Genomic DNA, 13,803 nt, shown 5'->3' on the forward strand with positions numbered 1-13,803 from the left:
AGCAATATGAAATGTAAACAATGAAGAGTATCTCTATACTGTTACTTTCAGCTTGCCTTTTTGAATTTATATTTACTTCTTTGGCCTTCCATAACTTTACACCGTAGCATTTATCAAAACGGGCTGAAATTAGCTGAGCACAATTTCATTCTTTTACGTAAACGGCACAAATAATTTGTCGGATTTGAATTATTAGAAGTGTTTATGGCACTGATGACTCTGGGCTGTAGCCTTTGAAGGTTTTGATGTACTGCATAAAACTATGATATGAATGAAACTACAAAAGTAATTTGTTTTCTCTGATGAGCTTCGGGATACTCCATACTGTGGAAGTGGATTCCTTTCTTCAGTAGAGTTGACCGAGGTATTTAGGGCCACATTGCTGACATGCTCATTTTAACCAAACTAATTTGGTTGAAATTGGACTGCGTTGAGAAATTCAAAGTGTGCGACTTTAGGTTTTTTCCCCAATAGTTATCCAGGATAGCAATGGCATTTTGCATTTTATAACACAGATTTTGAAGAGAAGGAGAAGTAACAATAAGGAGATGCACACATAATGCTAAACTGTATGAGTGGTGTGTTATATACTACTGCAGGATGCTTTTAATTGGGCAATAAGTAGTAAAAAGTAAATGCAGTAGACAGCCATAACAGAAATATGCAATCGTTGGCAGGAAGGTTCCCACAGTATGCAGCATCTTCATAGTGTGAGCATTGAATGACAGCATGGCATTCAAAATATTTATCCAGGACTATTTTAAGGGCAACACTGAAGATATCATTAGTCATGGCCAGCTTTATGCCTAAGGCTATATCAATGAAATCACTGAAATGCTTTTCAGAAGTAGGAAAACTTTATTATTTTGGCTACTGAACAGTAAGGAGTGATGTAAAAACATCATATTGAAGAGAACTGATGGCTCTCCTAGATGGCCTTTGTTGAAGCCATTTTGCCAATCAGGCTTCTCTATAGAATGAATTAAAGAGTACTTTCTCAGTAACGCATAGTGTGCAACATTTTATTACAGAACTACAGAGCCAACACCTGCTTCTTCTGAAGCTCCCATTACATCTTCCTTGTAACTGCACCACCTAATTTCCAGAGCAATGAAGAAGGAAACCCAGACATCCTCACATAACATGAAAGCGCAGAATAAAAGTGCAACAGATTTCCCTCTACAATTGTATCTCAAATTTTTGTATGCCTGGTATTGCAGAGATTCCCAAACTCCAGATTACCAGACTTTGTCACTTTTATCTCACTCTAAAGATCTGGCAAGGTATAATGGTGGGAATGTCAATAATGTTTAAGTTGCGTTAACAGCTGGTCTGCCAGTTCTAAGTGGATTCTGAATTTTGTCAACTCTGAAATATTCATGAACAGGGCAAATTTCACTTGTCAGGTTAGCATCTAAACTACTTTGACCTGTTCATGTATTACTCTTTAAGTGTATTTTGTTTTCCTCATATTCTCAGGTCCTATGATAAACTTCAAATTAACGCAGACTGTTTTTCCCACATACAGTGGGACATGGGTGTTTCAACTGTTTCAGATGAGTGAAAAATAGACCACTGCTCTTTCCTTTTTTGGATGTTTTAAGCTTGTTGGCAGGCAACATATGACTGAGAACCTCATGGGAAACAAGCAATGATAAATTCTTGTGGGGACTGTGGTTGGGGTGCCAGTGGAGGTGGAGAGATATGGTGTACACATTGAAAACAGCAACATTAGGAGCTATTTCCCTACATGTAACCATTACTTCACTTATGAATGTAACACTAAGAGTCATGCTCAATTCTTGAATTCTTTTCAAGATGTATGGAATTAGAGCCAAGACAGGTCTGTGTCAGGTTATGATGTCCTCTGAAATTGAACATCCAGTAGATATTCACTGATTTGAGTCATAAAGAATGTAGTCACAGCAAGTGGCCAACACCAGTGAATCTATATCCCATTTCAAGAATATAATTAGAAAAATTGTTGCCCACTTTGACATATTTCTGTCATAATCACACCTTGTTTAAAACACAAGATGTGCAATTGCTTAAATAAGATGTTAAACGTCTTACCATTGCAGTGCTGAAAGCCATTTTTCCCTCACATTTGATGAACTGGAAGGTGTTTAGAAAAAAAACAGTAGGTAAGTTTTTGCCAAGTTGCAGCTTTCTAAGAAACTTACACAGAAGAAAGCAAACTGATCTTTTACCTGAAGGTGATCACACAGTTAGTTGTTGGCCATCCGATAACAAATGAATTTTCTGGAGTTGACTTCCTCTCACACACTTCATCAATGCAGAAGGCAGTCCACATCTCACACAATCTGACCTGGTTCTTCAGCTTTAGGCTCGTCGATGACCTGTGAAACATTAAAGAAGGGAAGAAAATTTTCAGAGCAAGTGATAAACCTCCAATGTATACCTGAAGGCCAAGTGAGAGTTAGTCTTGGCTGTAAACCTTACACTGGTGAAAAGCAGGTGGGGTATGTGTCTGAACTCATACATGAAGAAATGCAACCTGTGAATTAAGGAATTTTACCAGGTCCCAAGGAGTGCCTTGGGGAACAAAAGATGAAATCATTTTGGAAACAAATTGGAGGAGTTTTGTTTTCCAGTTTCCAGGACTGTATGCATGTATGTACTGCATTATTCTTGGCAGCTTTAATCTTGAGAGACCCAAACTCTAGTTTTAGTATAATTTGTAGAAACATATGACAAACAAATGTTTGCATCCAGTTTGTAGTAGAAGTAGACAGCCTATCCTAGTGTTGGGCTTGCATCCTCAGCAGCCCAACAATACTCTACCATATTATAAGTTATAATTGTCAGACACAGCAAGACAGCTAATGAGAGCATTGACAGAAAAGATGTTCAACTATTTTCCTTTTCAAATAATCCAATATCCTGCATAGAAGAAGCAGTAGAACAGTGTAACTCAATCTTTTCCTTAGTATTTTCATTTAGACAATGGAATTTTGTCTTCCCAAAAATGATGTTGGTAGTAAGTCAGCTGACCAGCCTAGTGAAAAATAAAGTTACACTTTCAAATACTTTTCTATTTCACAACTCCAGGTTTGGAAACCACTGCACTGGAGGGTTAGGTGGGGAATTAAATTTATGGCATAGTTTTAATACTTTGGGTATTCTAATTGTTTCTTTTATGACTTCAGTTACAAATGATGCCGTGGGTTTTGGGAAGGAAACAAAATCTATTTTACTTTTTTAAATTCTTCATTATGTTTTACAGCCATGACTCAATGCCAATGGAACAATTTGATATATCAAAAAATTATAATTAATCTGATGCATCTGATGGTGCGATTGACCTCTTGTACAGGTAGTACATGAAGTGTAACATGAAGTGCTAAACCTCTGAGATGGCTCACCTACAGTTCATCTCAAAGAGGTTAGCACTTTGTAAATGTAAGTAATTCTTTGCTAAGGATGTACTAAACCAAAACTGTATGAGCATGGTTCCTATTCTGGTTTACTGCAACCTGGATCAGTACATTCTCTATGCTTCCCACACAGTTCAAGTCACCTGCCCATTCCAATACACCAAAGAGCATCAACGCAGCCAAACCATTCAGTAATCATCCACATTGTTGCACACACAGGACATCTAGAATCTAACTATTTGTCAGATCTCATCCCATAGCTTTTTTAAAGCTACTTTATTCACATCAGTGTTGACTGTCTTTGAATGAGCTGTATGTCCTGTGTACTACAGAATCCCGGCTATTAGGACATGTGCTGGACAATGTTGCTACTCTTAATTGCTTCTCCAATGAACTAAAAAAATCTGCAAGAGGACGGTTTCCATTTGTTGCTTCCATTCTTATACAGATAAATATGTTGGATTGGGATGTAAAATTCTTATTTTTCTTGTAGTATAACTTTCCTATGCTTGCTCGTATTTTTACACAATCACGTATATACATGTAATTATTCAATGAATTTTCTAGTAATTACGCCACAGTTACTTTTGTATTTTTCTAGAAGCTTCTTAGTTTTCAATAGTAGGTGTCACACTACTCAACTCTGGCTATCTTCAGGTTAATTTAACTAGATTTTTGTTATCTCTAAATCTGAAAATGAGATGACCATGACTGCTTTATTTCTTTTCTTTGCTCTCTCAGCTCCTCTTTCTTGTTTGTTTTCCTTTTGTAACATTTAATGAAACTACAGTAAGCAATCAGTTTTCTGTCTCACTCTTGAAAGAACCTTTGGATCAGAAAAGTATCAGGATCTAACTTATTCGATGTACTTAAGACTAAATTTCAGAGATCAGTTATCAAAGATTAAGAAGATGCGTGTGCTTTCTTTTTCTGTGTAGTCATTAACAATGTATGAACAGGTGGCTATTTAAACTTGGTAACACAAGGGTACACGTGCGATGTTCATTTACTTTCAGCTGCAAAGGAGTCATCTGAATTGTGGTGTTGTCAAGTAGAAACAATATTTGTGAAACCCTTACTTTAACTTTGTGATCACCAGGACATCGCTGAAGAGGAAGAGGTGACGTTCCTGTGTCTGCAGTCCTGTTGTGAGCTGGACCCGTTCATCCATGATGAAAGCTGTGGTGGGGCTGCTGAAGGCTCGGACCAAGGATTTACTGTCAGGAGACGTGGGTGAAATCAGCTGCTCTCTGCAGAAAAGCACATTTTTAAAAATGGTCTGCAAGCTGGAAAAGACAATCATATTGATTCTAAGTAATACGTTTTTAAGATTTTTTGCCTTCTGCATCAAGAATGTAAACACTTAAAATCATACAACATTTCCCTTCATAAGATAATTTCAGCTGTATTATCAGATTGGAAACGTGTTTGAAATGTAAATTGTTATTCATTGACTGATTCAGTGCTGCTACCCTACCTATGATTTTACCAAAGAGGAATGTTGCAACACAGAGCGATTGCCTGTACGTGAGCTTCTTGATTTTTATCATGATTCTATAGACAGGAACCGTGGAGACTGCAGTTACTTTCCCACAACAATAGGAAAAAAATCCGATGGAAATAATAGAAAACTGGGAGAACGATGTAATGGGAAAAATGTATTCTATGATACAGAGCAGCACACTCAAAATGTTGGAGAACTCAGCAGATCTGGCAGCTTCTATGGAAAGGAGTAAACAGTCAACGTTTTGGGCCTAAACCAGGTCAGGAAAGGAAGGGGAAGAAGCCAGAATAAGAGGTGGGGAAAAGGGACGGAGTGCAAGCTAGAAGGTGATAGGTGAATTCAGGTGGCTGGAGCAGGTAAAGGGATGAATAAGAAGGAATTTGATAGGAGAGGAGTAGACCATGGGAGTAACGGAAGGAGAAGGGGCACCAGGGTTAGGTGATAGGCAGTTAAGGAGAAGAGAACAGGTAAGAAGGGAGCCAGAGTGGGGAACGGGAGAAAAGAGAAGAAGAAAAAGAAGGGGTAAAAAAGATTACAGGAAGTTTGAGGGATCTTAAACAGAATAGGAGAACGGGCAAAGAAGAGTCCGATGGAATACAGTGTCAGGAAATGTATGGCCATGCATTTAGGTAGAAGAAGTAAAAGTGTAAACTGTTTTCTAAATGGCGAGGTACAAAGAGGTCTTGGGAGTTCCCACGCAGGATTCCCTAAAGGTTAGTTTGCAGGTTCAGTTGCTGGTGAGAAAAGCAACTGCAATGTTAGCATTCATTTTGAGAGGATTAGAATATAAAAGCATAAATGTAATGTTGAGGCTTTTTACAGTGCTGGTGAGGCCTCCTTTTGAGCATTGTGAGCAGTTTTGGGCAACTGATCTAGGAAAGGATGTGTTGAATTTAGAGAGGGTTCAAAGGCGTTTCATGGAAATGATTCTGGAATTGAAAGATTTACATGAGGAGTGTCTGATGGCTCTGGGCCTGTGCTCACTCGAATTCAGGCTACATCCACACTACACCGGATAAATCCGTAACCGAAGCTTTTTCTCCGTTTTTACCCTTTGTCCACACTAAAACAGCGTTTTCGTCCCCCTAAACCGGAGTTTTTCAGAAACGCTTTCCAGGCTGGGTATTTTTGAAAACACCACTCAGGCAGATCAGTGTGGACGGGGTAACCAGAGAAATCTGAAAACGTTGTCAGACGGCAGCGCGCCATTTCATTGTTTTCTTGAAAGCAACCTAACAGTTTCAGAACAGACAGCAACGAGACTGAAGCCAGAAGAGTTAGAAATGTACTCACCAAATACTTTGACCCATAACTTACTGAATAAGTAAGTATACTCACTTTGCCCTGTTTTCTGTTCTTGCTCGTATGAAGGTGGTTTACCTATTTATGCAAGTACTTCTCTGACAATAGATGTGTAACAGCCTAATGTAACATTGTATGGAAATACAAGATAACACTGATGCAGAAATTAAAACATTCATACATCTAACAAGGTGCTTTATTAATGCAACAGAGTTAGTCAGTTTTTCAATGTTCGTTGTCAGCCGGTTCATACAGTCCGTGAACTCCCTGTCAGTTGCCTCCGTACACTCCAGTATTTGTTTTTTTTAACTTTTAAGTTCTCCTGCACGAGAGCCAACAGCTGTCCATCGTTTTAAGTTTTTCTAGTCTCAACTGAACAAGCACGCACTTTTACGGCGAGATTCGGTACCAAACATGTCGCTTGTTTTCGGTAGATGTGTCCTGCACATGCGCAGGAGGAGGAGATTCACCGAAATCTCTGTTTCAATGTGGATAGAGATATTTTCAAAAACGCATAGTGTGAACGCCTATCGTTTTTACACGAAACCGGCGTTTTCTAAATTATCCGGTCTAGTGTGGACGTAGCCTCAGAAGACTGGTGAAGGATCTCATTAAAACCTATTGAATATTGAAAGGCTTCGATAGAGTAGATTACAGAGGATGTTTCCGATAGTGTGCGAGTCTAAAACCAGAGGATACAGCCTCAGAATAGAGGGATGTCCTGTTAGAATACAGATGAGGAGGAGTTTCTTTAGCCAGAGAGTGGTGAATCTGTGGAACTCATTGCCACAGCTGGCTCTGGACACCAAGTTATTGGGTATATTTAAGGCAGAGTTTGATAGATCCTTGTTTACTTAGGGCATAAAGAGAAACAGGGCGAAGGCAGGAGATTGGGGCTGGGGGAAATGGAACAGCCATAATGAAATGGCACAGCAAACTTGATTGGCCGAATGTCCAATTCTGCTCCTATGTCTTGTAGTGTTATGGTCTAAATCGATGCTCATGCCATCAGGTTGGCAGCTACCCAGATGGAATTTGAGGTGTTGCTCCTCCAACCTGACAGCAGTCTCATCATTGCAATAGAGGAAGCCATGGACTGACATGTTGGAGTGGGAATGGGAATTGAAATCCTGCTTCTTGCAGAAAGAATGACTTTCCAGTCCTGATGAAAGGTCTCAGCCCAAAATGTTAACTCTTTATTCCTTTCCGTAGATGCTGTTTGACCTGCTGAGCTTCTCCAGCATTTTGAGTGTGTTGCTCTGACAATAATCAAGGAATAAAGTAGATGAGCTTGAGGCTCAGTTGGAAATTGGCAAGTACAATGTTGTGGGAATAACAGAGACATGGCTTCAAGTGGACAGGGCCTGGGAAATGAATATTCAAGGATATACATCTTATCGAAAGGACAGACTGACTGGCAGAGGGGTTGGGGTGGCTCTGTTGGTGAGGAATGATATTCAGTCCTTGCGAGGGGGGACATAGAATCAGGGGATGTAGAGTCAGTATGGATAGAACGGAGAAATTCTAAGGGTAGAAAGACCCTAATGGGAGTTATCTACAGGCACCAAACAGCAGTCTGGATGTAGGGTGTAAGTTGAATGAAGAGTTAAAATTGGCATGTTGCAAAGGTAATGATACAGTTGTCATGGGGGATTTCAACATGCAGGTAGACTGGGAGAATCAGAATGGTACTGGACCCCAAGAAATGGAGTTTGTGGAGTGCCTCCGATATGGATTCTTAGAACAGCTTGTACAGGAGCCTACCAGGGAGAAGGCAATTCTAGATTTAGTGTTGTGCAAAGAACCGGATTTGATCAGGGACCTCGAGGTAAAGGAACCATTACCTCGAGGTAATGGTATTACCTAATATTATGGTATTAGTGACCATAATATGATATGTTTTAACCTACAATTTGAGAAGAAGGGAAAATCGGATGTGTCAGTATTACAGCTGAACAAAGGGAACTATGGAGCTATGAGGGAGGAGCTGGCCAAAGTTCAATGGAACAATACCCTAGTAGGGAAGACAGTGGAACAACAATGGCAGGTATTTCTGGGAATAATGCAGAAGGTGCAGGATCGGTTCATTCCAAAGAGGAAGAAAGATCCTAAGGGGAGTAAGGGGCAGCCACGGCTGATGAGGGAAGTAAAGAGCAGTATAAAAATAAAAGAGAAGAAGTATAACATAGCAAAGATGAGCAGGAAACCGGAGGACTGGGAAGCTTTTAAAAAGCAACAGAAGATAACAAAAAAGGCAATACGCCAAGAAAAAATGAGGTACGAAGGTAAACTAGCCAAGAATATAAAGGAGGATAGTAAAAGCTTCTTTAGGTATGTGAATAGCAAAAAAAATAGTTCAGACCAAGATTGGGCCATTGAAGACAGAAATGGGTGAATTTATTATGGGGAACAAGGAAATGGCAGACGAGTTGAACAGGTACTTTGGATCTGTCTTCACTAGGGAAGACACAAACAATCTCCCAGATATAATAGTGGCCAAAGGAACTAGGGTAAAGGATGAACTGAAGGAAATTTATATTAGGCAAGAAATGGTGTTGGATAGACTGTTGAGTCTGAAGGCTGATAAGTCCCCGGGACCTGATGGTCTGCATCCCAGGGTACTTAAAGAGGTGGCTCTAGAAATCGTGGATGCATTGGTAATCATTTTCCAATGTTCTATAGATTCAGGAACAGTTCCTGCTGATTGGAGGGTGGCTAAATGTCATCCCACTTTTCAAGAAAGGAGGGAGAGAGAAAACAGGGAATTATAGACCGGTTAGCCTGACGTCAGTGGTGGGACAGATGCTGGAGTCAATTATAAAAGAGGAAATTACAACACATTTGGATAGCAGTAGAATGATCAGTCTGAGTCAGCATGGATTTATGAAGGGAAAATCATGCTTGACTAATCTTCTGGAGTTTTTTGAGGATGTAACTATGAAAATGGACAAGGGTGAGACCCCACCTGGAGTATTGTGTGCAGTTTTGGTCTCCAAATTTGAGAAAGGACATTCTTGCTATTGAGGGAGTGCAGCGTAGGTTCACAAGGTTAATTCCCGGAATGGCAGGACTGTCATATGTTGAAAGATTGGAGCGACTGGGCTTGTATACACTGGAATTTAGAAGGATGAGAGGGGATCTGATTGAAACATATAATATTATTAAAGGATTGGACACACTGGAGGCAGGAAGCATGTTCCCGCTGATGGGTGAGTCCAGAACTAGAGGCCACAGTTTAAGAATAAGGGGTAGGCCATTTAGAACAGAGATGCGGAAAAACTTTTTCACCCAGAGAGTGGTGGATATGTGGAATGTTCTGCTCCAGAAGGCAGTGGAGGCCAAGTCTCTGGATGCATTCAAGAGAGAGTTAGATAGAGCTCTTATAGATAGCGGGGTCAAGGGATATGGGGAGAGGACAGGAATGGGGTACTGATTGTGTATGATCAGTCATGATCACAGTGAATGGCGGTGCTGGCTAGAAGGGCCAAATGGCTTACTCCTGCACCCACTGTCTATTGTCTATTGTATTTCAAGCATCTGCAAAATCTCTTGTGTTTATCTTCTGTGATACAGACTAAATTAATACTGATTAAGTAATAACTCAGTGTGTGAAATGAAGAAAATAAGAGAGATGTGTTGTTGGATGCTTCATGAAGGTTTGGAATGTGAATTGTTGAGATGGTTTATTCAAATTATATCTGACTCTTTTAAACGGGAGCTGATTGACATTCATTGAGAGAGGCATTGGAAGGTCATCAGGATATTAATAGCATTGATTGGGCTTTCTTTCAGGGAAAGTGGAAGCATTTAGTACTCCTTAAAATAGGCCATCAACAGATGTTAGTAGTAGAGAATGGGGGAGGGTGGTAGAACTTTTAATAGAATAATTATGTGTAGGTTCTGAAGGGAAAAGTTTGAGCTAAACCACACTTCCACTTCTACAAATTCTCAGTTATTCTCCATGCTTCTATGATCATGCTTGATCCAAAATTTAAAAAAAATCTTTATTCCTTGTCCAGTGAATTCCTTTGTTTTGCAAAACATTTCACCTCATTTTCTTGATTTAGATTCCTGACCTTCAATGAGGTGCCATATCGCAGGTGAAAGAACAGCTGGAGTGCTGCAATGAAACACAAGGCAGAGAAACTTCTTCTAATTCCTCACTCTTGAAAGCTCCCCAGTAAGCTGGATTTATTTTTTATATGTCGGATGACCTTGGACCTCTGAAGATGATGGCCCAAGGACTGAACTGTCTTTGATGAACAGCCTTTGATGAACTGTCTTTGATGAACCGTCTTTGATGAACAGCCTTTGATGAACTGTCTTTAATGAACTGCCTTATTGATCACATTTAACTGCATTTCAGAATTAGGTGCAATTCTGTTTGGGTTGTTATTGTTTCCATCACTGTGTTCAGCACTGCGCTTGGAATCCCAACAGTTCCTGCACAGTTGCCACCAGTTGTACTGCCAGTCATCCTAAGCAATGTCTTCTGATCATGAACCCTTCAGCCATTAGAATCAGTTCCTCCTTTTGGTCCCACAATTGGTTGTGCATAAGTAATTGAGCAAAGCACTGGAAAATTGCTTGTCTGTGGGGAATCATTTCCTATTGGAGTTAACAACGTCACTCCAGGAAAGCAGGGACAGCAACAAAACTACAGAGATTGAATAAATGAACTGACCAGGCAAAATAAAACAAGATTCAAGTTACACGATGCATCGCCAATTCTGTTTCGGTTACATTTATGTGTGAAATTTGAGTTAGTTTTGTTTTTCAGTTGAAGTACTTGGACAATGTGCCAACTCTTGTAAAAGTTGGTGATTACTAATAATGGCTCCTGCAGTATCCCCGTGCGTCAGTACAGCATCAAGTCGTTGACAGGGAAAGGCTGAACCTGCTTTTAGGTAGCATAAATTCTGGTTTCTGTAAACAGATCAGGAGCAAGAAAATTCCACTGATGTTCATAAAGTCTAAGCCAAACTGACAACAGTTAATTAGAGAGCAATATATCAGAGCAGCTGTTTAGACTTTTCAGTCGTATTTTCCAGCATGGAGAGATTGTTTGTGCTGCCATTTGCCAAATAAAGTCAAGAACTTTTGAGAGAAGAGTGAAGACTGAAATCCCACACTGTGTTTCAGCTGTTGAAGACAATACAACTCACTGAGCATATTGGTGGGACTACGCAGATTAATGGTTCAGCACAGACTTGATGGGCCGTAGGGCCTGCTTTTGTGCTATAGCGTTCTATGACTCCATGAGCCTGTGCCAAACATTCCACAGGTTGTAGGGACCTGGAAATGATGTACTTTAATGAGAGTCAATGGTTTAGTGTAAACTTCATCAGGGAGTTCCAGCATTTAATTATGCTACTTTATGGTGGGGTGGAGATATGTCTCTAGCAAAGGAGGTGTAGGGTACTCCTTCCCTCAACTAGCCAACAGGTCATGCACGGGCAAGGTGTAGATCTTTCTTAGCCCCCAGGTCAGGGTCATATGAAGGCACGGGATCAGGTAGTGGATGGTCGTATGAGCAGCTGATGCATATCATAAGTCCTGGTTATGCGACCACTGATACCAGACAGACAATCTCTGAAGAGTATTGAATATGGCTTGTTGAATTGAATTGTATTGAATTGTATTGAATACACATGTCTTGTATAGACACTACCTAGAAGGCATCAAAGGCAAACCATTTCTGTAAAAAAATTGCCAAGAACAATCACGGTCAAAGACCATGATTGCCCATGTCATACAACACGACACATAATGATGGTGATGATGCTTATATACAAGTCATGTTGATAGTTGTACAATGGAAATGGTTTGCAAATATATAACAGATATCGGAGGACAAAAAAAAAGTCATTTAGTTGCTAATAGTGAAAAATTTCTCTAAAGGCTAATAGGAGATGACATAAGGCTAAGGCAGTTAAAAGAGTTATGTACTTTACCTCAAAAGATGATATAGGTCATAATCAAGTGGAATTTACAGCTACCTTTAAAAAAGCACATGCTTACTTTTATCACAAATTGAATAATCAGAATCACAGTAAATAGCTTTTAAATTAATATCCATAAGAATTTCATTTTCCTTAATATTCAGGTGAGGATGGGGGGTGATGGGCAGATGGAGCTGGGTGGGGTTGGAGTTGTAATACAGCGAATGGTACATAATGGTAGAATCAGGTAATGAGAGATAAGAAAAAGCACAGAATGTTGCTAATGCTGATTAACCTGTTTAATATTGCAAGGTCTTTGATGACACAAAGGAAAAGAAAAAAGGATGGCAGGCAAAAAATAGACAGTTCCCTATTCAATAGTTCCATTTAATATCAGAGAATGTATACGATACATCCTGAAGTTCTTGCTCTTCACAGACATCCTTGAAAAGAGAAGGGCACCCCAAAGATTGAGTGACAGTAAAAACATTAGAACCTCAAAGCCCCCTCCTACTCCCCCCACACACAAGCAGCAGCAAAGCATCGCCCCTCCCCCTCCTCCTCCCCTACTTACCACAGCAAAATGCATCAGCACCCACCACTCACCAAGCGAGGAATAGCAAAGGCCCCAAGAGAGACCATGATCTGAACACAACAAAAACTAATTGTTCACCTGACAATTTGACATGCCACAGACTCTCTGCCTCCTTAATAAGGGACAGAGAAGTGTCATACAACAAGAGGGGAGACAAACAGAACAAAAAAAATAAACAACTCATACAACAAAGTGAAAGAGCATTTAAAGTTGAAGAAAGTCCTGTAAGCGACTTTGGAAATACAACACTCTCTTACAGCCGTTGACAGAGTTCTGCTTAATGTGTCATCAGAAAATCATTATAATTAGAGCATTTAGGCCAGGGGTTCCCAACTTTTTTATGCCATGGACCAATACCACTAAGCATGGCACCCATGGACCCCAAGTTGGAACCCCTGATGGACCCAGAATGTCAACATTCCAGTCAGCAACTGGTTTAAGCTATCTCCTCAACATAAAGTGCTTATTTAATAAATAAAAAAGAAAATGTTCTTTCTACTTCTGCATGTTTATCAATTTAACTTTTCTTTTATTCATACTGTTAAACTTGTTACGTGTTTTATCTGGGTAGCCTGTTCTCCTGGCTCAGTTATGTCTTTACAATCAGTCACAGTTTCACCAGTTTTAGATTAGGAAAGTATCTGGGTTCCTACCTGGATGGTAATCTAGATTTGCTGAGTGCTTTACTAAAGACCATGGAGGGTGCAGAGCGTTTCCTCTCCAACACCGGTTTCATTTTCTGTGTAATAAAAGAGAAACCATACCATTTAATTTCTTCAACTTTGATCTAGTGCTACATATTTGACAGCAGTACAAAATCACAGCAAAATGTTTCTGCTCTTTAGTATATCAACTTGACAATTTATAGAAATTCTTGAATTAAAGATGAGATATACAGACAAATATAGAATTCAGAACAGACAAGAATATAGAATTGTTTGAAGACTAAATTGGTACAGCTCATTTCCTTTGAACATTTAATTATTAGATCTGAAGCATTACATTTGGTTCAGTCTCAAGTTCTCTTTTCAGCCCAAAAACAAACTGTGGTGGCACTTCCCT

The 13,803-nt window shown here is 39.7% G+C and overlaps 1 protein-coding gene across 4 annotated transcripts in view; it reads right to left on the minus strand.

Moving 5' to 3' along the window:
- The window catches only part of arhgap20b (Rho GTPase activating protein 20b), a 104,740-nt gene that overhangs the window by 39,832 nt on the left and 51,105 nt on the right, over window positions 1–13,803 (minus strand). For 2 of the 4 annotated variants that reach the window (XM_073058059.1, XM_073058061.1), the window contains exons 2-5: window positions 13,395–13,480; window positions 4,478–4,648; window positions 2,211–2,360; window positions 2,074–2,115 (exon numbers count right to left, since the gene is read on the minus strand). In XM_073058059.1, coding sequence (XP_072914160.1) covers window positions 2,074–2,115; window positions 2,211–2,360; window positions 4,478–4,648; window positions 13,395–13,480 — 449 coding nt within the window. The remainder of the gene's footprint in view (window positions 1–2,073; window positions 2,116–2,210; window positions 2,361–4,477; window positions 4,649–13,394; window positions 13,481–13,803) is intronic. The other 2 variants (XM_073058062.1, XM_073058060.1) reach the window with 2 other exon arrangements.

The sequence above is a fragment of the Hemitrygon akajei genome, chromosome 10 (genome assembly GCF_048418815.1).
Source record: "Hemitrygon akajei chromosome 10, sHemAka1.3, whole genome shotgun sequence".
Lineage (NCBI taxonomy): Eukaryota > Metazoa > Chordata > Chondrichthyes > Myliobatiformes > Dasyatidae > Hemitrygon > Hemitrygon akajei.